Source organism: Epinephelus moara, chromosome 5, assembly GCF_006386435.1.
Source record: "Epinephelus moara isolate mb chromosome 5, YSFRI_EMoa_1.0, whole genome shotgun sequence".
Taxonomy (NCBI): domain Eukaryota; kingdom Metazoa; phylum Chordata; class Actinopteri; order Perciformes; family Serranidae; genus Epinephelus; species Epinephelus moara.
The window spans coordinates 18,753,678-18,779,708 of NC_065510.1; the positions used below are offsets into that span (position 1 = coordinate 18,753,678).

At 41.6% G+C, this 26,031-nt stretch overlaps 2 protein-coding genes and 1 long non-coding RNA gene across 5 annotated transcripts in view; all 3 read left to right on the forward strand.

Moving 5' to 3' along the window:
- LOC126390350 (uncharacterized) overlaps window positions 1–1,717 on the forward strand; it is a 3,688-nt gene extending 1,971 nt beyond the window's left edge. Inside the window, exon 3 of the long non-coding RNA XR_007569964.1 lies at window positions 532–1,717. This is a non-coding gene — a long non-coding RNA (uncharacterized LOC126390350). The remainder of the gene's footprint in view (window positions 1–531) is intronic.
- The window catches only part of tbck (TBC1 domain containing kinase), a 73,976-nt gene extending 64,650 nt beyond the window's left edge, over window positions 1–9,326 (forward strand). For all 3 annotated transcript variants that reach the window (XM_050044595.1, XM_050044594.1, XM_050044593.1), the window contains exon 26: window positions 7,588–9,326. In XM_050044595.1, coding sequence (XP_049900552.1) covers window positions 7,588–7,698 — 111 coding nt within the window. In that variant the 3' untranslated portion in view covers window positions 7,699–9,326. The remainder of the gene's footprint in view (window positions 1–7,587) is intronic.
- Window positions 9,327–13,641: 4,315 nt separating this feature from the next.
- Window positions 13,642–25,720, forward strand: LOC126390298 (arachidonate 12-lipoxygenase, 12R-type-like). Its single transcript, XM_050044537.1, has 15 exons — window positions 13,642–13,758; window positions 13,955–14,132; window positions 15,420–15,624; window positions 15,784–15,865; window positions 16,165–16,287; window positions 18,927–19,030; window positions 19,339–19,505; window positions 19,722–19,865; window positions 20,596–20,799; window positions 20,978–21,064; window positions 21,178–21,347; window positions 21,713–21,834; window positions 21,984–22,084; window positions 24,846–25,016; window positions 25,216–25,720. The coding sequence occupies exons 2-15, from the start codon at window positions 13,980–13,982 to the stop codon at window positions 25,393–25,395; spliced, it is 2,013 nt and encodes a 670-aa protein (XP_049900494.1). The 5' UTR covers window positions 13,642–13,758; window positions 13,955–13,979; the 3' UTR covers window positions 25,396–25,720.
- Window positions 25,721–26,031: the final 311 nt, after the last annotated feature.

Sequence of the window (26,031 nt, forward strand, 5' to 3'; positions counted from 1 at the left end):
GAAATCATCATGATGCCCTGTGGTTAAGGTCTGGTTAGGTTTAGGCACAAAAACCACTTGGTTAGGGTCAGGAAAAGATCATGGTGTGGGTTAAAATGAAAAAGAAAGTGACAAACACATAAGCCGTGAGCCTGCTCCGCCTCAAGCCGGTCACGGCGCACCATACGCCCGCCGCGAGCCGTTCAGCACCGCGGATAGTCGGACTAATGGGATGTCGAACCAATGGACTGTCGAACCAATGACATGGACCCTGTATAGGTCCAGTTTATGCATGTGTGTGTTCGGACCTGTGTGTAATTGACAGAGTGAAAAATTGAATTTCCCCTCGGGGATTAATAAAGTATGTAAAAAAAAAAATAAAAATAAAAAAAAGATACACGGCAGTGGAGGGCGAGTGTAATGTTACAACCAAGACAGTGAAACGACGGCAGTGGAGGGCGAGTGTAATGTTACAACCAAGACAGTGAAACGCAACCCCGGAGTTTTAAAACTCAACCGGAGTCACTGATGAATGATGAGTTTTAGAATAAGGTTACAGTGTAAATGTTAGATAGTAGCGTTAACATTACTAGTAAGTGGAAACACACAAGGAAGATAACGTTAATGTATCAGAGGCTACGATACAGTAGGCTAACGTTAGCCATTAGCAACTGGATGCTGTGTTGTCATATATAATGTTACAGCATATGTTACATTAGAGGCAAACTAAAAATACCTGTCTCGCAGAAACTCTGTGACCATCTCGTCCCTTTACGTCAGTCGGAGTCCTCCACGTGGGGAAGACAGACAGGACGCTCGGCCAATCAATGCATTAGTCGGAGTTTTCTTAGAACCATATGAGAATGGTATAATTATGAGTTTTTATCTCTGGTGGAATTCACTTACATTTTAGTGTGCCATCAGCTTATTAATACCATTTTAATCTAAACAAAGAAAAGAGTAAAATTTCCAAAAAAGTAAGTGTCGCTTTAAATGATCACATTAATTTACACTGTTTTAGTCGTAAATCTGTATTTTACAAATGGTTACATCATTGTAGTGTAGATGTACACAAAGCTCTCCTTAGGTTAAAATCATGCAAAAACACTGGTGCAGACAATCTAAGTGCCCCCTTCATCTGCTCTCATCTAGCTCATATTTTTAATCAAACCTTTTTAACAGGCAGGATTCCAGCTTCATGGAAAAGTGCCACAGTATTAGCATTACACAAAAGTGGAGATGTCTGCGATCTTAACAACCACCGTCCAATATCTAAATTACCTCTCTTAGCAAAACTTCTTGAGTCATTAGTTAATTTTCAACTACGCACCTTTATTGACTCTCTCAACCTACTACAGCCACAACAGTCTGGTTTTCGCCTGAGTCACAGCACCATAACAGCGGCAGCTTCAGTTATCGATAACATTGTTTCCTCCCTGGATAATAAACAATTTTGTGCCGCTCTCTTCATCGACCTCTCAAAAGCTTTTGATACTGTAGATCATAAAATCCTTCTCCATAAATTACAGTCCAAAGGTCTCGATGAAGCCACAATTGATTGGTTCCACTCTTACATCCCAGAGAGAACTCAGACTGTGGTCGCTGATGGTACCCAGTCAAGCCAACTAGTCATCAGAAACGGGTTGCCACAGGGGTCTATCCTCGGTCCATTGTTGTTTCCGTTATACATAAATAATATGGTTATTCCTAATCAATACTTCAACGTCCATTTTTTTGCTGATGATACTATTTTATTTGCTTCGGGCTCCACTCCAGCCCAGGCTCTGAGTCATCTACAGTCTGCCTTTGATGATTTTCAACAATCACTCATTAATCACAGACTAGTTTTAAAAGCAGAAAAGACAAGAAGAAATATCCATCTCATGTTATTTATTTTTAAAGCTCTACTGTTAAAGCTACCAAACTACCTCACATCTCTTCGTTCTTTCAAATCCAGTAACTACAGTACACGATCCAGTAACTACCTAACCTTAGATATCCCCTGCATGCGCACAAATGTTGGTAGATCTGGTTTCTGGTACTCTGCACCTTTTAAATGGAACGAGTTACAATCGACCCTCAAACTTGAATCTCTTGTTCCTCTTGGAGTTTTTAAAGCTTCACTATCCGATGTTTTTCATGATGCATGTAATTGTTTTTATTAATTCCTTGTTGTGTTGTTCCTGTTTGTGTCTGTGTGTTTTTGTTGTTATGGATGTTGCTTTGTTCTCAGGTCTCTCTTGAAAAAGAGATCTTGAGCTCAATGAGACTGTATAAAGATTAAAAAAAAATCTTAGTATGTGACACCGCAGCATTTGCTTTGTAATGTATTTCAGGTCGATTATTGTTATTATTATTATTATTACTGTTATTTTATTATTGTTATTATTATTATTTGCACCTTTTATTTTTTGTAATAAAGTTGAAAGTAAGGCTGTGACACACCTGATTAATGAGCCGTGGTAATCCAATGTGTCCGACAAAAATGGGCAGAATACAGAGGTATAACACACCGTGTGATGTGTGTAGAGGTGTGTGGGGTTAGCAGCTTTGTGCCATCAGCATGTAATTTAATGACGGTAAACACAGAAGGTGTCTGTTCGTAATGTCACTGCACTCTGACGCGGCACATCTCCAATCAGAGGCTGCAGATTTTTTAACACATTTGTCCTGCTGCCTTCAGATGGCCACAGGGATTTAATGAACTGCAGGAGAAGCTTTTTATAGAATCTAAAGCATCTGATTTAAAGGCATCTGCTAGCTGGGGAGACTTTATGAAAGTATTTCATTAAAATAGTTTATTTACATTCTTTGAATCATAACCTTATTTCTGCACTCTGCACAGGGAACCAAAAAACCACACAGTTGTGCAAAGTGATTGCAAGGTCACGAAAAGGCTGTGTGAGCGCTGCTGGCACTGCTCTTTGCACCGTTATGAAAATAGGGTCCATAGTCATGTTGAAACCAAAGATTTTGCTAAGACATTAAACCCCCATATCCAGGTGTTTGTCTTGTGAAATTCATAGCAATCTGGAGAGAACCTGGAACTCATGAGGTAGCCATACGTCTCACCTCAAGAAACTGCTAGCTGAGTTTTAGTTGGGTATAAATATAGCAGTGTAAGTGTAACTTTATAGGTCTGATTTACAGTACAATAAAAACCTACTGTGTCCTTGCCTTTTGTTTTTTCTAAGAGACACTAGGACCTTATCCGGGGCTGAAACTGTGTTTTACATAAATCATTGTCTTTGACATTTTAGTGCACAAAAATAACTTTGCTCGCTTCAGCGTAACAGAACAGAGAACTATATTGATCATTATAAATTCTCCTTTTGTGCTCTCTTTGGAATAAATTAGCAAAACTTCAATTTAAAACTCAGCAGGAATATTGCTTTAGGCAACATCCCAATTTAGAAAAGATGTCCTCCTTCCATATGTTGGAGAGCAAGAGAGGAAAATAAGTAGTTCTCTTTAATTGAGGAGACAGTCCTGCATTTTTTTTCTTTCTTTTTTTGGAGCTGCGACAATATGTTAGTCTCTAACCTGGTTGCAAGATGTCCAAAAAAAGACTTTTACAGAGTAATGCAAAACTTCATCTGCAGAGAGACTGTAGATAAAGCTGTTTGTGAACTGCATGCAGTCAGCATGTGGTCACTATTTTGAGCAACAATCATGTGTTCTGAGCTAAAGCATGAGTACGGAATCAGTGTTGTTAGACAGGCATTAGTGTAATGATGTTCCATTATTATCATCATGTTATATTAAGTATGATGATGGACCGTCATCGTCATCATTTCCCACAGGCAAATATGATGACTATTCACTCCCCTGCGTAGCCAGCCGCACATTTGAAATTCTGAGTTTCATGATAAACCCCAGTAATTCATCAGACCTTTCAGTGGTGCAGGTCACAGAATTAAAGGTCGATAAAAGGACTCAATTGTGCTTAAATGCCATCCACATCTCTCTGTCTTGCACCAGTGGCATTATCATTAGCTCTGGGGCAAAGCAATGAGTCCACTCACCGTGTGCTCAGGCTTTACTGTACACCTTTAACATTTAAACCCTATTGGCATTCAGAAGTAAGCCCGATTCTTAATGCTCAGTTTTTATGTGGACGTTTCAGCGGACTGAGAAATTTTTTGACGTCACTCCAAAGCCTTGTGAGTGTGTGAGCAACAACAGAAGGGTGGGCGAATGTGTGCTGGTTTTTCACTCCTAATTTTTCTGTTTTCTTTATTTTTGTATTTCTGTTTTCCTGTTGAGAGCAAAACAGTAGACAGTGTGGCTCTGCCTTGGCAGAAAAGACTGAAGTTACAGACAGATTGCCACACACATTTGCAGATCTCAGGCACGGCAACAATGTAGCAAAAGGTCACATGAACAAATGTTTTTAAAAAAAAACCCACCCAATTCAGTTTTTCCTGCTCTTGAAAAGCTAAATACGTTTCAGTCATTTACAGTGACTTTTTTTAAAAATTGATTTTAGCAATTTAAAATCCCTGCATACTCATGGTAATCCTGCATATTATTATTCTGGTTGATTAGACCTCTTCTGGAGACTGTGTGCGTGTGTACAGACTGTGTTTCGCTGACATTTCCATGACTCCCCTGTTCTCTTTGTTGCACCTCATAGAGCTGAACAAAATACACCTTTATCACATTTTGTAGTACATGGAGTCCTGTGACCTTGTGTAATTCCCAGCATAGCTCCAACCACCTTCAACCTGAGCCGAGCTCTAATCAGCCGAAATAACTGAACACAGTTGTGAGGGTGTGCAGGGACTTTAAGGGGCAACCTCGCGCATTGCGGATGTTTTATGTGGATGTCAACATAGAGGGATTTGCAGTTTCTCACAGAGGTGATCTGTAAAGCTTGTTTGATTTTGTTTAAATATTACTTGCAGTATTTCCGTGAGCTTTTTGGAAGGTGGTGTTCCATTAGAATAAGTACAATGAGAATTGTTCTTGTGTAGGAACTCTAAATATCTCTATTTAGGACAGCTTTGTACTGATAGATAGATAGATAGATAGATAGATGGATGGATAGATGGATAGATAGATAGATAGATAGATAGATAGATAGATGGATAGATAGATAGATAGAACCAAACTTACCAAGGTTGTCTGGGACACCTTTGACCACATATCTTTTGTAATGTAAACGTTAATGCGTCCTGATGTGTCCCCAACAAGGACTATGTCATCAATGCAGAACCATAGTCTGTATAAAAAATAGTGCAGAACGTGTCCATTTGACATCAAGTTGGACGCATTGTTGCATGACCGTCCATCATCCATCCGACGTGTTGAATTCTGCTGGCAGTGAGATCTCTGGCTGTACCCACATAACCACCAACGTGACTAGCGAGCAGCTAACGAGAGTGTGGACGTAATAACTGTGTGCAGGGCTTTTTGACCTTCTAGCATAAGTGACGTAGGCAGTAACTATGGCTGCTTTCACACCTGCCCCGTTTGGTTTGGTTCAATTGAACTTAAGTTTGTTGGCATCGGTTAAAGCTTACCGGGCAAATCACAACCATTTATTACTTTGGGGCCGGCACGTCATCAGAATAGGAGGGACAAGGAGCGGAGTGAATGCATTTCATAAACAACCAACATGGCTACTGATTTTGAAACTGCGATGGTAAATGTGTTTAACGAACTGGAATGTACATTTGCTTTAAAAGCAGAACAAACGGCTACACTGAAAGGTTTTATTGAAAAAAAAAAGGATGTGTTTGCCGTCCTTCCTACAGGGTTTTGTAAAAGTTTAATTTACCAACTGACTCCGTTGATCGGGAAAAAGATGGGACTCAGTGAAAACCCAGCGGCTATTGTTGTTTCTCCGCTAGTTCGTTGCGACCAAGCTGGGAATCACAGCCATGCAACTCTGAGTCCACAGTGAGGAAATCTGCAAAGATGGCAGCACTCTTTCCCAGACATTATCACAGCTCATCTCCGCTGCAGCTTGCTGGTCTGTTAACAGTGGCGTTGTGCTAGCCTATGCCACACGTTTCGTTTACTCTGATTGGTTTTCCATCTTTCCAATTGCGTGAAGGGGCACTCTGAGTGACAGCCATTGATACCGCCCCTCGGGAATAGAGTAAATGTACACTCCATGTCCAGACCCATTTGCATTTTGCGAATTGGGTCTGGCAACGGCAGGCTACACCAACACAACCGGACCGAGACCTCCTTGAAGAGGTGGTCTTGGTCTGGTTACAAGCGAACTTTGGTACGATACGTTTGTGCTGAGAATGTGTTCAGAACCAACTGCAGTCACATGACACATTGTTTGGGTTAAACATGAGCATGTTACAGTCCTGGAGGATTATTAATGTGCACCTCCTCCTGTACTGCCTTAATATGCACATTCAGCACATCCAATGCATCAAAACATTGTTTTCTAGTTGGAGCCGCGCCTCGTTTTCAAACTGTATGGTTTGACTAAAATGAACAATGACAGCAATATAGTCCACGATGAGTAGCGCTAACATCAACCTGCGTAGTTGTCCCTCCATTGTGACATTAGAAAGTGTCACATTTATCTTGCAAGTGTACTCTTCTTCAACGCTTTGTTTACGTCCTGGATTTTTCCCACATGAAAATTCTGACCAATTAAAAGCAGCTTTCTTGCGCAAGGCATTTTATGTGGTCCGCTTGCTGCCGTGAGAACATGGACCAACAATTATGCAACTTTGTAACAAAATAAGTTCCTGATTCAGACCAAAGTAAGTGAACTCTACGTGTGAAAGCATCCTAAATCTTGGAGACGCATGATAGGTATAGGCATGAACAGCAATTTGTCTCGGCTGTCCACATATGTTAGGGTCACCAAAACGTGTTGTAATACCAAGTGTAATTCAGTGGAAAAGGGTATTTGTTAAACTCTTGGTGGTTGCATGACACAACTAAAGTTCACTTATTAGTCAATGCCGATTTTTGTAATAACTGTTGCGTATGATGAAATCTTTCATTCAAAATAGAGGTTTCGTAATCAGATTTCCCGAAATTGCAATAGTGATTCCACACTTGATGTCACTAGCCAACTTAACTCAAGGGCCTGCATGACACAACACGAGTCAGATGAGAGGCCACAGCAGCTGTAACTAACATCTGTTCTATCTCACACAATTTCCCTGCAATAGCTGGTACCTCAATGGGTACTTTTTTAGCTTACTTATATTAGGCAGCACGAACACTCTGAGTTATTTTATCAACAGTGAAAGCATGTGACAGAGAAAAGTCTTGTCTGGCAACAGGGTCAGGCCCCAGTCACACAGAATGCCTTTTACTGCACCTCAGTAAAAAACACTTGCTGCACCTTTTTCCTTACCCGAATCTTCCAGTGTAATCAGTCTACCATTTATTTATTTATTTCACGGTTATTAGCTAGTTCCTAAAATGGTCATCAGAGGGTACTTGCTGTAGCTCTGGTTGAGGGTGAGAGGCTGTCAGCAAATAGTGTGTTGGGCACAGGGAAACACAGATCTGTGTGGGTACATGAAATACCAGTAACAATGTGTGAGCTGATGTGTAAATGCAATTCCTGGAGGGAGAAAAAAAATAATTGTGTTTTTCTTGTCTTTTTTAATTTCTTCCCAGTTTGCAGCACACCTAGCCAAGGTAAATTTCCCACGGGTTTGTATCCTGGATGGAGGGATCAACAAGCTGAAGCCCACTGGACTCCTGACCGTCCCCTCCCCTCAGATCTGACCCCAGACCTCAGCTTCACGTGAACAAAAAGGACAAGTGGAAAGACTGTTGAATAGGTTTTTGAGCTGATATTACAGCAAAGAACAAATTCAGACTTTTTTTATACATTCTTTTTTTAAACTGTGGTGCAAAATGCATTTAAATAATTAACCCAGTTTGAGTGAAATATCCTTTTAAAATTATTTTTTATTATTTTCTGTCTCACAACAAGAATGATTTTTTTTTTTTTCTGGAACAACTTCTAAAGTGTTGTAGTGGCTTTGCACTGATAAATTCAGCTGTTTGTGACCAATATAAATATCTTAATGTGTGTCAACCGGTCTGTTCTGAGCCATGTGATCTAGATAATTATTTTGTACACTAAGTGGCCACTTTATTAGGTACACCTGTACAATTTAATGCAATCCAATACACCTGTTCTGCCATAAAATGTTCTTTTAATATGTCTGTAATAACAGTGAGAGAGGTGATCTATGTATGTTATATGTTCTAGCATGGACTAGGTCATGGTTAGTGTTGGTGTAGCTGACTGCATTATATTCAGAGGTGTTTCTAGTGTTCTGTCCCCCTGATGTATGTAAATATGGAGGACAAATAGTTATAAACATCACTAGTTTACTTTGCCATCCTTAACTATGACACTAGGGCATCAGTAACAATCATAGAATTGATATACACTCTCATATCTGACCAAGCAGTTTGATTGGACAAGAGGCTTGCATGAGTGCTGATGTAGATTATAACAGCACTGGGATGTTTAACTATGCATGCATCACTCTGCTTTACAGGTGTTGCAAACCAATAATTGCGTTAACCATCAGGGTCGTTGAAACAAATTTTGTACCGCAAGGAGAAAGACATTTTCATGTATAATGTGAATTAAATACTGAATAGTCATCAGGAAAGGACAGAGGGAGGGAAAGAGGCCTCATAACATAACTCATAACATAACCTACAGATACATGATGCAAAGTAGCTGGCCTGTGGTAATGTGTAGACCTACACAAAGTAGCAATCTATCATGCAAGAAACTGAATGTGTTGCTTGGCAAGAGTCCAGTTCCAGTCCAGTTGCAGAACTATTTCTGCTGGTGCAGGCAAATACATTTTTAAATAAACAAAGAAATCATAATTTGTTGTTGGTTTTTACCGTTACCTTATATAGGGCACTTGTAGCACACACTCAAGGTCATGGTGTTGTACCTAATATCAGCACGGTTTTGAGGCTTCAGGCTGTACTTGGTAAATGTAGATACATTTATAGCAGAGCTGTTGTGTTAACTTGCAACTGATTGCAGGCGTACCTCATGAAGATGCCACTTAGCTTATGTTTGTGCTGAAAAACAAAAATGATACCACATTAATTTGTGCATTTTGTGATTTCATACATAGTATTTGCATTAACCTTGTTTACCTGTCACTGAATTGTCTACCGTACTGTATGTTCTGTTGTATGTAATTGCTATGCCATTGACATTGGTATCATGTTACAGTTGTTTTTAATAAAACATTCTGATAAGTCTGGATAAACTGTGTAAGTGAAGGCCTTGTTTTTTGTTTTCTAATATTTTTAGTTCACTGTAATGATCTCTCATTTAATGTTGAATAAAGCTGCCTGTGGTTTTGCAGGTGCGGTAATCATTCATAAATGCCCAACATTAAATCAACAGAGCTGACTATTTATTATTATTATTGACTACTGACTGTATGAAAAGGAGCAATCAGGGCTATATAATGCATGTTTGATGAAGCTGATGTACAGTGCTCAGCATAAATGAGTACACCCCAACAGATTTGTCAGAAAAACCTTTAGTTTCCTTTCAGAGCCAACATTTTCTATGGGATACTATACTACAAAATACTCCCAGAAATGTGGGCCATTGATTGCAAACAAGATTTGTTAATTTGCACACACAAAAAAGTGATTTTCCTAACAAATTCATTCAAGACCATGTTGCAAAAATGAGTACACCCCAATGAAAGTCTTAGGAGCAAAGCTAAAGTTTAGACTACAAAATTCTAATCTAATTAAAAGGGGGTGTACTCATTTATGCTGAGCACTGTACTTGAATGATTCTTCCAATTTTGGGGTTGTATCTCCATGAAGGAATGCACTTTTTGTACATCGCTTTGTAATGTAAAGATGTTTTCAAACCATTTCAGTTATTACTCCAGGTGTATAGTTGTACTGTATCCTATCCTGTCTCCACTGGAAAGCTGGTCCTGATAGAACTCCAGCGTCCTCCACTGTTCCCTGAAGAATCTCAGCAAACTCAGAGGCTTGTGCATTGACTTTGGTTACCAAAAAGTCAACTTTCTTGGCCTTTCTTTCTATGTGAGGCACCTCGGAGGCCATGTACATGGCAGTAGCTTACCTTCAAGTTGCAGCCCTGCCACCTGAGCTAGTCAAACTACCTAAAATCCTCGTGGCATCAAACTGCAATTCATACATTGATGGTCAGACAGCCCCTCCCTTAGGTGTGCAACACCAAGACGTGGGGCATTCATTGTGGTCGCCTGCAATCAGACCTTATCATGGTGGAGCAAGATACCTTCCACACAATCTAAACTGGTGGAGTGGCTACCTGATATTGATACTTGTGCTTTTAAGAAATAATTTTAGATGTTTATTTTTTCTATCTATATATTTTTTACACGTACTGGGGAGCATCCGTTCTTAAATCACACCTAAGGAGGTACATACTTTAACAAGGGAAAGCAATGAATGAACAACAACTAAAAAGTTGTAGCGCTAAAGGAAAAATAAAATGGCCGGCACTGGCTATTCCGATGCAAAGACAATCCCAGTGACAATATCCTGAAAGGAAACCTTCTTAAGACATCATTTTAAAACCAACAAAGAAAGAACACTAACCTTGGCTAGCCCAGCAAAACTGGCAAAGACACCTGTAGTAGCCTATTTCTAATGAGCTGAGAGTACCGCCAAAAACACTGATCTGGCATCCCAGAGTGTGGTCGCTGTCTGTGGAAGAAATCTTTGTGTTAAAGAAAACTTCACTGAGGTCCAAGTTGAAGAAAATAATCTTTACTTAAGTGTGTAAGACATCACAGACAATTATGGGTGGAGTATTTCATGCAGCATGGAGGGAAAACTCAGCAGTAGAGCTGAGCAGTATCTGTACCTTCTCTGCCCTCGATTCTAAAAAAAGAGTTTGACTTAATACATGTTGTTGTGGCTAATGGTGAAGAGCTAACAAAGGCCAATACATTTCTGTCTCACAAGGCCAAAAGGCAACCCGTGTCTGGAGGTTTTTCGGATAATACAATTTACATCACACTGCAGGGTGCCACCCCCCTGCCAGGCCAGGCCTCCCCACAGCAGCCCTTCAGACAGAGCTGCCATAAACACTATCACGCAGAAAGGCAGGAATACAGAAAAGACAATATTGAAGAGAAAATGAAAATAAAAGCTATGCGATGTTACATTTTCTTCTATGCTTACTACCCACAGTCCTTGGGAGTCTAAATTGTAGCTCCAACCATGCGACAGGGAGGGAGCCAGACATAAACATTCAGGGTACAGCGTGAATCTTGGAGGGTCTACTGTTTTTAAGATACATCACATAGTTAGAGTAGGAATTAAGCATAAACAGTATTCCTTTTCAAACCTGTTTTTGTTATACTATGCTGGAGTAGAGTCCATCCATCTATCTATTTTTATCTAGGACCGGGTCGCAGGGGGCAGCAGACCAAGCGAAGCACCCTAGACGTCCCTCTCCCCAGCAACGATTTTCAGCTCCTCCTGAGAGACCCCAAGGCGTTCCCAGGCCAGATGGGATACGTAGTCCCTCCAACGTGTTCTGGGTCTGCCTCAGGGCCTCCAACCAGTGGGACATGTCTGGAACACCTCGAATTGGAGGCACCCAGAAGGCATCCTGATCAGATGCTTGAACCATCTCTACCTTGCCTCAGCTCTAATCCGAGCTCCCTCCGGATGTCCAAGCTCCTTACTCTACCTCTAAGGCTGAGCCCAGCCACGGAGGAAACTCATTTCGGCCACCGCAATCTAATTCTTTCACTCACTACTCAGAGCTTATGACCATAGGTGAGGGTTGGGACATAGATGGACCAGTAAGTCCAAAGCTTCACCTTCTGGCTCAGCTCCTTCTGGAGTAGAGCTCACAACATTAATGTTTAGCTGACAAATCTGCCACATTTAAATCCTTGCCATAACGATCTGGCCTGCTCTGACTGCAAATCAAGGATCCACCTGATAACTACAGCTTACTTTAGCTAGCCAGCAATCTATATTAGGCCATTAACCTCATCAACTAGCTTCATGGCTGCGGATTCACAAACCTGAAACAATGTCTGTCCGCGGTTCATTATGCCCCACCCTTGGACGGCTCTATGGGGTGAACAAAACTCCACCACTGACCCAAAATAACCACATTAAACACATTTCAAACACTCAAATCCATGGATTTCATTCACACAAAAAAAGACAAGCAAAAAAGACAACAAAAATCCCAGCCTGCTGGCCCAGGAGCTGGTAAGCACCTCCTCCATGCCAGGTGCAATGCACCTCATTAAGCGATGCAGCACACCTGGGCAGATCTACAATGAAAGGAAAAGGGACAGCGGCACAGAACACACACTGCCATAACAATACCATAACACCGCAAATTTAGGTTTGTTATCGTAGTAACCATACCTGCTAACGTCAGCATGTCAGGGCTGTCATTGTTTGTTAGCATTTGTTGCATTTAGAAACCCTTTACATATCAGATTTCAGCTACAACTTCAAGTCCTGCCACCTGCTCTCCAAGTTCTACAATAACTCTTCAACTGTTGGCTGTATCAGCGATGGGAAGGGGGCCCAGTACAGGGCCACTGTGGACCCCTTTGTTGAGTAGTGTGAGCTGAACCACTTTACACTTTACACTGGCCGGACAGAGGAGTTTGTGTTGGACTTTGGTGTGGATGTGGACACTGTTCAGGACTACAAGTACCTAGGAGTACATCTGGACAACAAACTGGACTGGGCAATGGACACAGAGGCTGTAAACAAGCAGGGCCAGAGCCGACTCTACTTCCTGCAGAGGCTCCGGTCATTCAGTGTCTGCAACACCGTGCTGAGGATGTTTTACCCGTCTGTGATAGCCAGTGTGATTCTCTTTGCTTTGCTGTGCTGGGGCAGCTGCGTGAGGTCAGCCAACGCAAACAGAATCAACATGCTATGCAAGCTGCGGAGCATTGTGGACAGTGACTCTCATCCTCTCCTTCAGTAACAGACTGACACCACCACTGAGCGCCACATGAAGTCCTTTCTTCCTGTGGCCATTAGACGCTATAACTCATCCACTTCAGGCCGAGATGGACAGCAGAGACATGATGACCTGAAGTGGCTCCAGCCTTCATTCTCTCTCTGTTTCTCTGTCTCTGTCTCTGTCTCTGTCTCTCTCTCACACACACACACACACACACACACACACACACACACACACACAGATTCACTGGAAATATTGTGCAATATTATGACGTTTAGATAATATCAAGTGCGTAATCAAAATATTTTGTACTAATCACACACTTTTGAACTCTTAAACCAACTTCCTCAGATTTGACACTGTGCAAACATGTGTACAGGTAACCATACTATATTCATCATCTATATTGGTAACCTGTTTGTGTCTTTGCACGCATTGAATATATTGGACTGCACCTCATTTGCAACTTACTGTTAACTAGTTTTAAATTTAGTTTTATATTTGCTACACATTTGCGTTTTCTGCTGTCATCTTAGTCCTGTAGATTCCATGCTTTGCATCTGCACTCCTTTTACTGCACTTGCTTGTTTGTGATGATATCACATTTTATGGTGAAAAAAGCTGTGTTTTTTTGATCAAATGAGCTATTCAACCATCAACTTCCTGTTTCCCCAAGTGCAGTAAATGTTTATACATGTCCTGGATTCCACCAACAGGGCGGTTTCTGCTGACTGGGCACTCCCCCAAACTGTTTGCATAAAAAGAGGTCTCAGTGAGGATAACTTTTATCTCAACAACACTTCATCGAAACAACTTGGTCTTATCAACAGGTAAGAGAGATGATTTATTAGATCATTTTAATTTTTTAAAATTCTTTAATTTTAATATTAGTTATTATAATACCATTTGCCAGTGCCATTTTCATTGTGAAACCTGAATTTAAAAGTTTTTTTCCACTCTGATTCATCTAATGATAGTTAACCTAATCAGTGCTGAGAATGGTAATTATTCTTCTGTCCCCACCAGGATTTTCAAGCTTTTCAGGGTGAAAATGGTCAATTATAAAGTGAAAGTATCAACTAGCAATCTAGCTGGTGCCACCACCTTTAACAATGTATTTATCAAGCTGGTGGGCACAGATGGGGAGAGCGAACGCAAGTGGCTCATGGGCATCAAAGGAGCTTCATCCTTCATGCAAGGGATGGTAAGTCTAAATATTCTCTCTTTGTTTGAATGCATGACACTCATCCTCAGCTTTGCCTGTATGAAGTTGTAGGCACATTAAATAATTTTTATTTTACTTTATTTTATTTTATTTTTTTTACTTTATTAATCCCCCTGAGGGGAAATTCGATTTTTTTCACTCACTGTCATTAACACACAGGTCCAAAAGACACACACATGCACAAACAGGACCTATACATGCACAAAGTGGAGAGATGTCAGAGTGAGGAGCGGTTGGGGGGTTCGGTGCCTTGCTCAAGGGCACCTCAGCAGTGCCCATAACATTACAGTATAACATTTCATGTAGTGTTTTTATTTTGTCCAACGTTTTTATATTCAGGAATTGTATACAGCTCTGTTCATGGTTAGAGATCGATACACTTTACCTTTTATCTCCTGTTTGCTGAAGTTGTACTTGCATTGTTCTTGTAATTTTTTCATGTTTCTACATTACTGAATGAACTTAATGTATGTCAATTTGAATAAAAGCTGATGAAGCAGAAATCGGTGCCTGAAGCTGGGCCTGGTGGCTCCCGACCTTGCCTTCAACTCTTTTGGTTGGACTCGCCTTCTACTCAAATAAGTATCTTAGAATCAGATGGCTGGTACTGAGAAAATCACTGGAGACACGTAGAATCAGGTGCAACCGAGTTTTAATGTGTTCACAAGCAACAACACAAACAACTCATGAGTCAAGTTCCGGAACAAGACTGAAGTTTTACTCTCTGTGCGCTCCCTTTTATGCTGGTGAAGATTCTGCTGAATCTCTACCTTTTTCCTTTAATCCTGCCCACTTAAGCCCGAACACACCTCTTATTGGTGTATTCTTTTCACATCACCTGGGTATGAGTCACACTGGTGTCCAAGTCCAAGGCCACATCAGCCTGGGCTGGGAGGCCCCCGGCTTTTTCCACCAATGTGTTTGAGCCAAGTCTCACGATTTATTTTTCCTTAAAAAAACACTGGGTACACATTAACACTGAACTCAAAAACACTGAAAGCTTTAGGAACTCCCTACTTTAGTTTCCACATGCTTTCATGCAGTATATGACCAAATGTGCATGCGTGAGTACAAGACATGAATACATGAAACAATGTGTAAACGAGTATATTACTTCAACAGGCATTTCAAACTTAATCACCTTATGCCAGTGTATATCTATTGATTTATTACTTCAATCACTCTATGCAGTCAAAGCTCGCTCTTACGCTACAAAGCCCAAAAAAAAGTATAAATGTTTGAAAACCATCTCTGTCATCACTCCAGGTGTCTAGTTTTACCGTGTGCTGCCCCGTCTCCATTGGAAAGCTGATTCTGATAGAGCTTGACAAACAACGTCTCCCATTGTTCCCTGAAGACAACTGGTTCCCTGCCAAGGTGGAAGTGCAATCCCCCGAGGGACACACCTACAACTTTCCCATCTACCGCTGGATCACTGACAGTGAGGTGCACCGCTTCAGAGAGGGAACAGGTTTGTGGAAATTTGTTTGTTTGTCATCCTACTGACCAAAAAAAGACATAAAAGAAAGAAAGAAAGTTCTGCAAGTTAGACCTAAGGAGGCTGGAGTAAATTTATGTTAACATATTGTATATGTGAAGAATTTAAACTTGTTTTGCTTTCTTCTTAAAGCTCTGAGAGTCTGTGATGACAGCCATCATCTTGGCAGGTACAGTCGACAGCAAGAGCTGAGTCAACGTGAGAAAGACTACCGGTGAGAGCTTAAAACCTATACACATTTTACCTTTATGCAACTCAAAACTAAAATGCATCCAAACCTCCTACACCTTTGGCTGAATATATTCATGATGTACACTGTTAAATTAACCACCATATAATAGTGTTACATCAGCCAGGGTTTATTGAAATCAGTTATACTGTATGTTGCAAATTTGCAATACTAAATAAATAAGTACATTTCAAGTATATTATGCTTGATTCAAACTGCAGATGCCCTGGGATATAGACTGTCCAAATTTCCTTACCACTCTACTGTTCTTTTTTTTTCCGCAGCTGGCATGTGTATGAAGTGGGAATACCCCACTGCATAAAGGCAGAGAGCCCTCTTTCTCTGCCTTGTGAGGTCCGCTTCTCCTTCACCAAGACCACAGAGTTCCTCTTCACTGCGTCCACAGGGTGAGGTCCTCAATTTTTTCCAGACAGAAGCATTTGTTTTCGTGTCTCACTATGGGAAAGCCTCTTGTGTGACCTTGTTAGGAGCACAAATAACATCACGCCAGCCCTAGTGACACCTATGTCAGCAGGAGATGGGATCCTTATCCTATATGATAGGCCAACATAGCGTCAGTTGTCAGTCAAAAACCTGTTTTTGCTTGTCAGAATCACGTTTATTTGTCACTTCCATGATACACACTCGGCATACATGGGAGCAAAATACCAATCTCCACCAATAAGGGTTTGATTTAAAAATATAAAAGACATTTAAAAACATAAAACCATGTAACAAATTGCTGATGCATTTTTATGCACAGTCTGGCAGATCTTAAACGGATGCTATAGAACCTTCTTCCAAATGGAAGGAGTGCAAAGAGGTGGTGGGAAGGATGCGTGGGATCAATCATTATGTTGGTGGCCTTTCTGACACACTGGTGTGTGAAGATGTCAGCTATAGAAATGAGAGAGACACCTATGATCTTTTCAGCCACTCTCGCTATTCTCTGCGGGGACTTTTGGTCAGTGGCTGTACAGTTCCTGTGCCAGACAGTGATGCAGTGTGTTAGGATGCTCTCGATGGTTCCTCTGTAGAACGTCTTCATGATGGATGTAGAAGAGTCCACTTTTCTAAGACTCCAAAGGAAGCATTGCTGGGCTTTCTTGGTGAGGGCTGTGGTGTTGACGGACCAGTTCAGATCATCAGCGTGCACCCTCAGTAACTTAGTGATGCTTGCTCTTTCGACAGCAGCCCCATTAATAGTCAGTGGGGCATGCACGCTTTTTCTAAACCAAATACAATCTCCTTAGTTTTTGCCACATTTAAGGAGAGGTTGTTGCTAAACCACATGGCCAGTTGCACCTCCTCTCTGTATGGTGTTTCATCATTGTTGTGATGAGACCTACCACTTTTGTGTAGTCAGCAAATTTGACGATGTGGTTGGAGCTGGACCTATAAGTTACCCACTAGCTAACCGTTAACTTTGACTAAAAACCCCAGTGATGTAGGGAAAAGGGGAAAGTTCGGATCCGCCAGGAGGCGTGTTGGCTTGAGCTCGCCAACCTGATGGCCATTAGTGAATGGGAGATGGGAATGGGAGACGGGACCCTCACATGTGTTCTACCAACTTAAATTGTCTGGAGATACTGTCTGTGTATATTTCCCCCCTTGGCTGAGGGGTCATCGTGTTTTAGTAAGCACAGACTATTCCACCGTCATGGCTTACATCAGGCATGGGTGAATTAGGTCCCTCCAGTTACACTCAGGGGCACAGACTGATAGTTTGGAGCAATATGCACCTGCAGTCACTGTAACAGGTATTCTGAATTATGACACAGATCTGTTGTTCAGAGGCAGCCCAGTGTATGTACACTGGAGGCTTCACCCCATGGGAATAGTGAACCAGATTTGCTAAGGTTTCTGTAAGGCAGCCATGGACTTTGATGTGACAGAGGAGAATGCTCAGTGTCCTCTGTTCTCCCCTCTACACAACAAGAGAGCCCCACTGAAAGTGGATGGGCTGGCACATGAGTGACTCTTATTTCTCCAACTCTGGCTAGAGTGAGAGAAGGAGGTCTGCCTATTATCCTTGTAGTCCGGGATTGGCAAGGAAAGTGCTGGTTTAGCAACCTTGTGGGCATTCTTTAGGGAAATTACTATTCATGAGGTGTGTGTGACTGTATACTGGGCTTTGCCCCACAGTTTGCTAGATTTTATAGACTGAATGTCATGGCACCAACTCCGGCGCATTCTTTATCAGTGCAGGCTCTTTCCAGAGCGTGGCTCCTCCCTTGTGAAGTTCCGCAGGGGACAGCTGTCTTCTTAACAGGCATGTTTGGCGATCTGGGAGTCAGTATTTTTCCCAGGTGACACGTGAAACAAATGCCAGGAAAGAGAACTTAAGGTCATGGATGTGACTCAGGTTCTCTGGTTAGCATAAGTGAGTGTCTCATCAGACAACCCTCCTTGTTATGGAAGCAGTAAAGGGTTGGGCTTGCTGTCAACGAGCTGTCAAGCTGTCATCTACCTGTGGCTCAGCCTATGTGACGAATCTTCCACTGTGCAGAGGACTGTGGGTCAGAATAGCCAAAAAAGCATGCTGGCTTGCATACTGCAAAATCTGACCAGATGTAGTAGAACATCCTAGAATTTTTGCCACATTGCATTCAACATACTATGTTTTGGGACATGCTAAATGGTTTTCTGGCATACTATACATGGGTACTGGAACACCCTCCCCTCCTGACATAGGCATCACTAGTGCAAGCCAGTTAGGGCTGGCATGATGTTATCTGAGCTTTTGACACGATCACACATGAGGCATTTCCATAGTCGGATACTCACTGATGCTGATCTGAAAACCTGGGTTATATCCATAACCTTATTTGTTTTCTAATACCACATGTTATGAATCTAAATACATTTTCATTTTTGTGCATTTAAGTGTTTTATGTTTTCTGCTTACTTAAGCAATATTTGCTAAACTGGATTCAGTGGGTTAAGTCCTCAAATTCTATCATATCTATTTATCCATAATACAAAGTACCTGCCTATAAAAATGATTTAACTCATCATGACAAACTCTATGTTTTTTATTTTCCAGGCTTACTGAGCTGCAACTTAAGGGCCTATCTAATTGCAAGAAGAAGTGGACTGATATTGATGGCATCAATCGTGTTTTCTGCTGCAAACGGACTGACATATCAGGTACTATCATGGTAATTTAATAAAATACTTAATATTGTATGCATAAAAGTGCTTTGAACTCTATTTGTCTATTAGTCTATTGGCTTCTTTATGTCACTTGTTAAATGGAAAAGAAATGTGACAGAAGGAAACGTGCATGTGTCTAATCATGCAGACGTTTCCTAATTTTAGGCATTGCTCATGAGTAACACATTGTTTCCCATTTTCCAGTTTAGGATGCAATAAACGGTTAAGCTTAACAGTGGGAGAGTGAGATTTTCTAACTCAAAGTTTGAAACCCAATGAATTTCAACTCTGTTCTTTTCCAGACTATGTCCAAGAACACTGGAAGGAGGATGCTTTTTTTGGCTACCAGTATCTTAACGGTGTCAACCCCATCTTGATCCGACGGTGTTCAGCTCTGCCCGATAACTTTCCTGTCACTGACGACATGGTCTTTCTCCGTGGTCAGTGTAGCTTGGCAGATGAAATGAAGGTGATTGTCTCAAAGTTTATTGATTTTAAGATCATGTTTTGCCCCATGAAATGTACATTTGGAAATGCATGATGCACTTACGTGTTTACTTAGTAAATGTAATATATGTGTGTGTGTGTGTGTGTGTGTGTGTGTGTATATATATATATATATATATATATATATATATATGTATATGAGTTAAATCCTTTCTTATCTTAAAAAATGTTCAAACAGAAAGGCAACATATTCCTGTGTGACTACAAGCGTTTGGATGGACTGAAAACAAACACCATCAATGGGAAGAAGCAGTACTTGATGGCTCCCCTCGTCCTGCTCCACAAAACACCCGACAACAAGCTGATGCCAATTGCTATTCAGGTGAATATAACCCTGAAGTATAGCTAATAGTGAAGCTTAAAGTGAGAGTATTGATCTGAGTATTTCTGAGTATTGACTATTACTAAAAGATGTAGGTTCCCTTGTGACAGGAAGGGAGCATCCACCTTGCTGAAAATGTTGTCTATGCAATAAACTGAGCTCTTTAAGAGAAAGCAACCACCATGGCTAGTATCTAGATGGCAGCTCTGAATGCTCTCTGCCGGGAAAGGCAGGTAATTGCTCCCATTCCTCCCATAGCCATATCAGGCCAAGCCAGTGTTTTTTAGAATGGGCAAAACGACAAATTTGCTGGAAAGGGCTTTGCAAACTATACAATATAATACACCCACTGTGCTTATACTCTTGATTTGGCTCAGGGTGAAGGGAGGCGATCCCTTTCCAGGACAGACGGACATGCAATACAATAGATGTCATATGAACAGAGTAGATGGACACTCCTTTAGTAAAATTATACTTGTAGAGTGTAAACAAACATGAAGAATGTGGATCAGAGAAAAGGTAACATTTAAAGACTTTTCATTGCTATTGCTATTTCGTTGCCCCCACTTTTCCTTTGTCATATACTTTAGAATTTAGACACACAAGCACTGAAGTATGTGCATTCAACGGTCACTGTATAAAAATGGTTAAACATTATTTAACAGCACTGGCAGTACTGGTATTGGATCAAATGGATTAAGTAAACCACACTTCTTTCCTTCTCCTGCAGCTGAAGCAGACTCCAGCAGAAGACAACCCCATCTTCCTTCCTACTGATTCTGAGTACGACTGGTTGATGGCCAAGATTTTTGTGAGAAGTGCAGATTTCAACGAGCATCAACTCAATGTCCACCTGCTGCGCACTCATCTGCTGGCTGAAGTGTTTGCAGTGTCACTGCTGCGCAACATGCCCATGGTGCATCCACTGCACAAGGTAACTGAGGGGAGAATACTGAAGTTCCTTTAGTTGTAGGTTATTTGACTTGCTGATTTTGTATCTTCCAAAGTTGATAAATCATGTTTTAGTGTGTACATGGTAAAGTGTGGAATAAAAGCATCAAAATTTGACAACATGTAATAGTGTTAGTAACAGAGTTCCTTCTTTCCCTCAGCTCCTTGTACCTCACACCCGGTACACTCTGCAGATCAACTACTTAGCTCGACTTGTTCTGATTTCCAAGACTGGAGTTTTTACACAGGTATGAAAAGACCAACACACTCAGTAGACCATTACTTAAACAATGTTTTGTTTTATTCTCCTTTTCAGTATTTGTCTCCCACTACATTCCTTAAATATCTGACTGTTCTCTAGTTTGCAGCCTCTGGTGGAGAGGGTATGGTGACACTCCTGCAGAGATCACTGTCCTCAGTGACCTACACCTCCCTCTGCATGCCAGAGGACATCGCTGAGCGTGGGGTGGAGGATGTGCCGAACTTCTACTACAGGGATGATGGACTCAAGCTTTGGGATATCATCCACAGGTAGTACAGGGGTCCTGATACTGGAAAATGAGAGCAAAAAGCCTGCCCTTTGTACGAGCTAGCTTTTGTTCTCATGTGTAACTCAGTCATATCCTCATCCTTTCATCATTGCTGCTGTTTACCAAGAAATAGTTGCAGTATGTAAATCCCCATAAAACCGCAACTTCTCATTTTTGCATTTCTGTTTGTGTATTGATTAAATAGAAGAGATGCAACGTGTTAAATAATAAGATTAGTGAGGGGTGTTGTTAAGCATATATTTGAAACTTGAAGAAAAATTTGAAGCAAACCAGGCTCCAACTGTTTCCCCCTGCTTCCTAGGAACTAGAAATGTGTTTCACAGAACTTATCCTAATTACTCATAGGTTTGTGCAGGGAGTGCTTGGCTTCTACTACAAGAATGATGCAGAGGTCCAGAAAGACTCTGAACTGCAGAAATGGATTTCTGACATTTTCGAACATGGATTCCTTTCCCAGGCATGCACAGGTGGGCTTTAAAGAAAAGCTCAATCTTAGTGATCAGAAATATGCACATTTATGTACCGTTATATGATCACACTGCAAACATGGGTTATACTTTGATTTTTGTAATCTAGGCATCTTTAAGTAATGTCGTTTATTTCTTCTAATTCTCAGGAATTCCACAGAGCTTTACCACCGTGGCTGAGATGGTCAAGTTTGTCACCATGGTGATCTTCATTTGTTCGGGACAGCACTCAGCTGTGAACACTGGACAGGTGAAGCTTTTTAATTCACCAGGATGATCTGTTATAATGTTGCCATTTTTCTGGAAAATGTGGATGAGGTATGGGAGTTTTTTCTGAACTGGGGAGGTATGGATGAATCCTGGCATTGAGGATGACTTGCCTTTAACACAAGAGTCTAAAGCCATGATGACAGGTCTGTGAGGTGACATTTTGGCAGAGCGATGCTTTGAGTTCAATTAAACTAGTGCTATCACACATGTCAATAACAATGCTGACTTTTAGCAATTATAATGGTCACAAAGATCACAATGGCAGTTTACTATGTTCGCAAGCCAACATTTGGTAGATAGCACAAAACATAAAGTACAGCTGAAGCTGTTGGGAATGTCATTAGTTCTGCAGTTATTTGGTCAAAAACCAAAGTACTGGACAAATAAAATTTCTGAATTGATGATGGTACTGGGTGAAATATAATAGTATATACTATAATGTAGTATTACCAGAGTTATCAAACTTCATCCTCAGATCAACATGAATCTCTAATCCAAATTGAATGGCAATCCAGGACAAAGATGTTGACAGTGTGTCTGAAAACCTCAATGTTAACTTCATCGTGGAGCTTAAAGAAAACTCAGGGGATCACCAAAGTCATTAGGCTTCATCCTCTGGGGACCATGCATTTGTGTTAAAATTTTAGTTCAAATCCAAATTTTATGTCAGTACAGTACATTGAAGCCTCTGCACCCAACTATGAATGGCTCACATGGGTCCTACATCCCAGACTTTGGTGCTAGCTGACCCTCCTCGTTCTTGGCCCTCTTCCTCTTGAAGGCCTCCTCTATCCGATCTTTCGTGGGTAATGTCAACTCCACTTGCTTTATTTCTAACACCAGGACCATGTCTGGCCTAAATGTGATCACTGTACAGTAATAATGATTGGGATTCTTTTGTTGGCCACTTAAGAGGAGCTGTAGCTTGTTCTTCCCTGTATACAAGATGATCGTGTTGAGGCTTGTGGTAGGCCCACTCACCTGTGTAGGAAGTGGTTCACTTTCCTTTGAAGCCCTTAGCAGTGGTAAGTGGAGCCTCATAACAGCGGCCAGATGAGCCCTGGCAGGATGCCATGCTTTAAAATCCAGGCTTTAGATTTTTCTGGGAACCCTGACTTGTTCCCAACTCACTGCTGGTTGCCTGGATTGCTACAGTGTTTTTTTTTCCAGGCCTAACTGGCTTCTGTGAGACAGATGGGATCTGGACACCTCCTGGAGAGAAGTGTAACTTGTCTTTTCCATTCCTCTTCCTCATACCAGGGATCTGGACTTGGCTAGCTTGAAATGTATCTTGGTCCAGCAGATGAATTACTCAAGGCCTAGGAGGATCCATCTGCAGCCTGGTACAGACACTGTTGTCACTGTCAGGTTATCCATGGATGCCCAAATGGGGGCTGCAGGACACCTGACTTAACTAGCATTTTCATGGCCAATACACAATATCACTGAAATCATGCATGGTGATAATGCCCTTTTCCAGCCAGCACCATGCCTATGTTGATGATCCAGAGATGACTCAACGCATTTGTAATAGTCCACAATGAGGTCCCCGATATTGTCTGGAACATGGTGTCTGCCAAGTTGGGTTTCCACTAGCTTGTGCTATTGGCAAGGTGCGGTCACAGAACCGCCAGGTCTCCTCTGCCTTCTCCTGCTTCCTTGCTCAGCTGGATGACCACTCCTGCATGCTTGATGCATCCTAGCACCTTTAGGACCCCCTCCCTTCTGCACGGACGTGTTGACATATGAGAAGTAAGATTGTCCTGAACTGCTTGACAGTATTTGAGCTCTCCTCTTTTGGAAACACCCTATGTAAATCTCCACTGCTGAGCATCCCTCCCCCTTCTCCACAGTCGCTGCAAGAACCTGGGGCTTGTAGACAACATTTAGCACTCCAGTGGGGTGAAGTGCTGAGCTAGATCTGGCAGCAAAGTACAAGCAAGTTGGCCAGTTAGAAGAAAATCCTTGGGCAGAAACCCTTTATGCCACTCAGCTTGACGATGGGTGGTGACCATTTTCCTCATGATGTTATGGAGTTCTGCAAACCCGGCCTTGTCAACCTCCCTTGCCTGCTTTTACTGTCTTCAGGGAAGTCTAAGCTCCTGCTAGCTGACCGATCTTCACCTACCGTCCCTCCCAAACCTCTGGTCGGCTCTTGCTCCCTTGTGCTAAACCTTTTAGCAGCAATGCTGAGGGTGATGTATATGTTGCCCAAAGCTTCTGGTCTGCATCCCTAGATGTAGTCTCAAGGATTTGATCTACATCCTCATTGAAGTGGAGTCACTCAAGTTCCCTATTAGCAGTAGGCTACTTACACCAGTGATGTTCTGGGTGCTTGGCTTGGATAGGGCTGGACATTCAGGACACTGTGGGTTGACCCAGGCCCAACCCCTCCTGCCATGGAGGACTTGAACTGTGCTTCCCAGGCAGGCCCCTGAGGCTTTTGCAGACTTTGTCACATTTGCAAAGTGCAATCATAGTTGTTATGTCATTAGCTTGGGTCATTGCCTGTGTGTGTCCATCCTGTTGGAGTGCCTATTCTCGCCCCCTCTCAGGCAACCCTGGATGTATGACTCAGTAGGGTTTTCAGTAGCTTGTTTTAAGATGTCCCTTAAGGAAGCTGCAGTTTGGGGTGCTTATCATCACTGCCCTAGTTGCTGTCTTCTGGCTGTCACCGGACTGACATGGTGTGGCTTCAAAAAATGTTGAGCAGTTATCTGTCAATCATTAATTTATTGCAGTATGACTATGGTGGCTGGATGCCCAACACTCCCATCTCCCTGCAACTTCCTCCACCAACCACAAAGGGGACGACAAGCGAGGCCACGATGCTGCAAACGTTCCCTGATGTCAACACAACAGTTCAGGGCATGTCCACCATGTGGCTACTCAGCAAGCAGTCCTCTGACTTTGTAAGTGCCCAAGACTTTATGAAAAATCACATTTATTAAATTTCTGTTCAGGTTGTGTAAAGTATGTTAATATGTTATGAGCCAATGGGAAAAAATCTGTTCACTACCTACAACTGTACATTATATTGCCCGTAGTTTGTTTGATAAACATTTAAATGTCAGTGGATTCTTCCTTTTAACGTATCATTAATCTCATCAGGTCGCTCTCGGCCAGTACCCTGAGGACCATTTCAGTGAGGAGATTCCCTGCAAGCTGATAAAGAATTTTCAAGGAGAGCTTGAAGTGTTGAGTGCAGTCATCAACGCCAGAAACAAGAGCCTTGATGTCCCATACACATACATGGATCCAGTGGTGGTAGAAAATAGTGTGGCCATTTGAGTAGATCTCCTCAGCTGTTGGCCAAATTCAGCTTCATATAAGCTGAGAAAGGGAACTGCATATTCTGTTTTATCTGATACTACAGTAAAAATAAACTCATTATGTTGTCATTGTATGTGGAAATGTTACTCTTACACTGCCTGATTGATTTAACTGTGGTGTAAATGTAATGTCTTAAATGTTCTTTTTTTTTTTAGTGTTAAATCTTTTGTATTTTTTCAGTGAATATACAGGGCATCTTAAAAAAGTACAAATTTAAATTACAAAATTTGAAGTGGCACCTTTGAGAAGTTTCTCATGAAGACATAACAAGCAAAATGTAACAATGCCCTCGTGTGATTTTTCTATTATTTTCTGTCTCAAAACAAGAGGAGAGATTTAATCAATTAATGTCATGTTACAGTTGTTGCAATAAAACCATAAATCTACATAACATACATAAACTGTGTGAATGTATTTTTGTGGTTGTTTTGGTGTTTATACAGAGCTAGTCTCGCTCACCAGACCTTTCTCAAGAAAACAAAGGTCTGGCTGGGCCGACTCTCACTTTAAGATTGGAGAAAAAAACGCCCCGGCTGCTTGTATTTCTTTCAACCAATCACAATCGTTCTGGGCGGTGCCACAGCAACGGTGCGC

Bases quoted from the DNA above. Each gene is read 5' to 3' on its own strand.
- LOC126390298 (XM_050044537.1), top strand. From the start codon at position 13,980: ATGGTCAATTATAAAGTGAAAGTATCAACTAGCAATCTAGCTGGTGCC. The intron at 14,133-15,419 runs GTAAGTCTAAAT...TCATCACTCCAG, and splicing joins CATCCTTCATGCAAGGGATG to GTGTCTAGTTTTACCGTGTG. The intron at 21,348-21,712 runs GTAGTACAGGGG...AATTACTCATAG, and splicing joins CTTTGGGATATCATCCACAG to GTTTGTGCAGGGAGTGCTTG.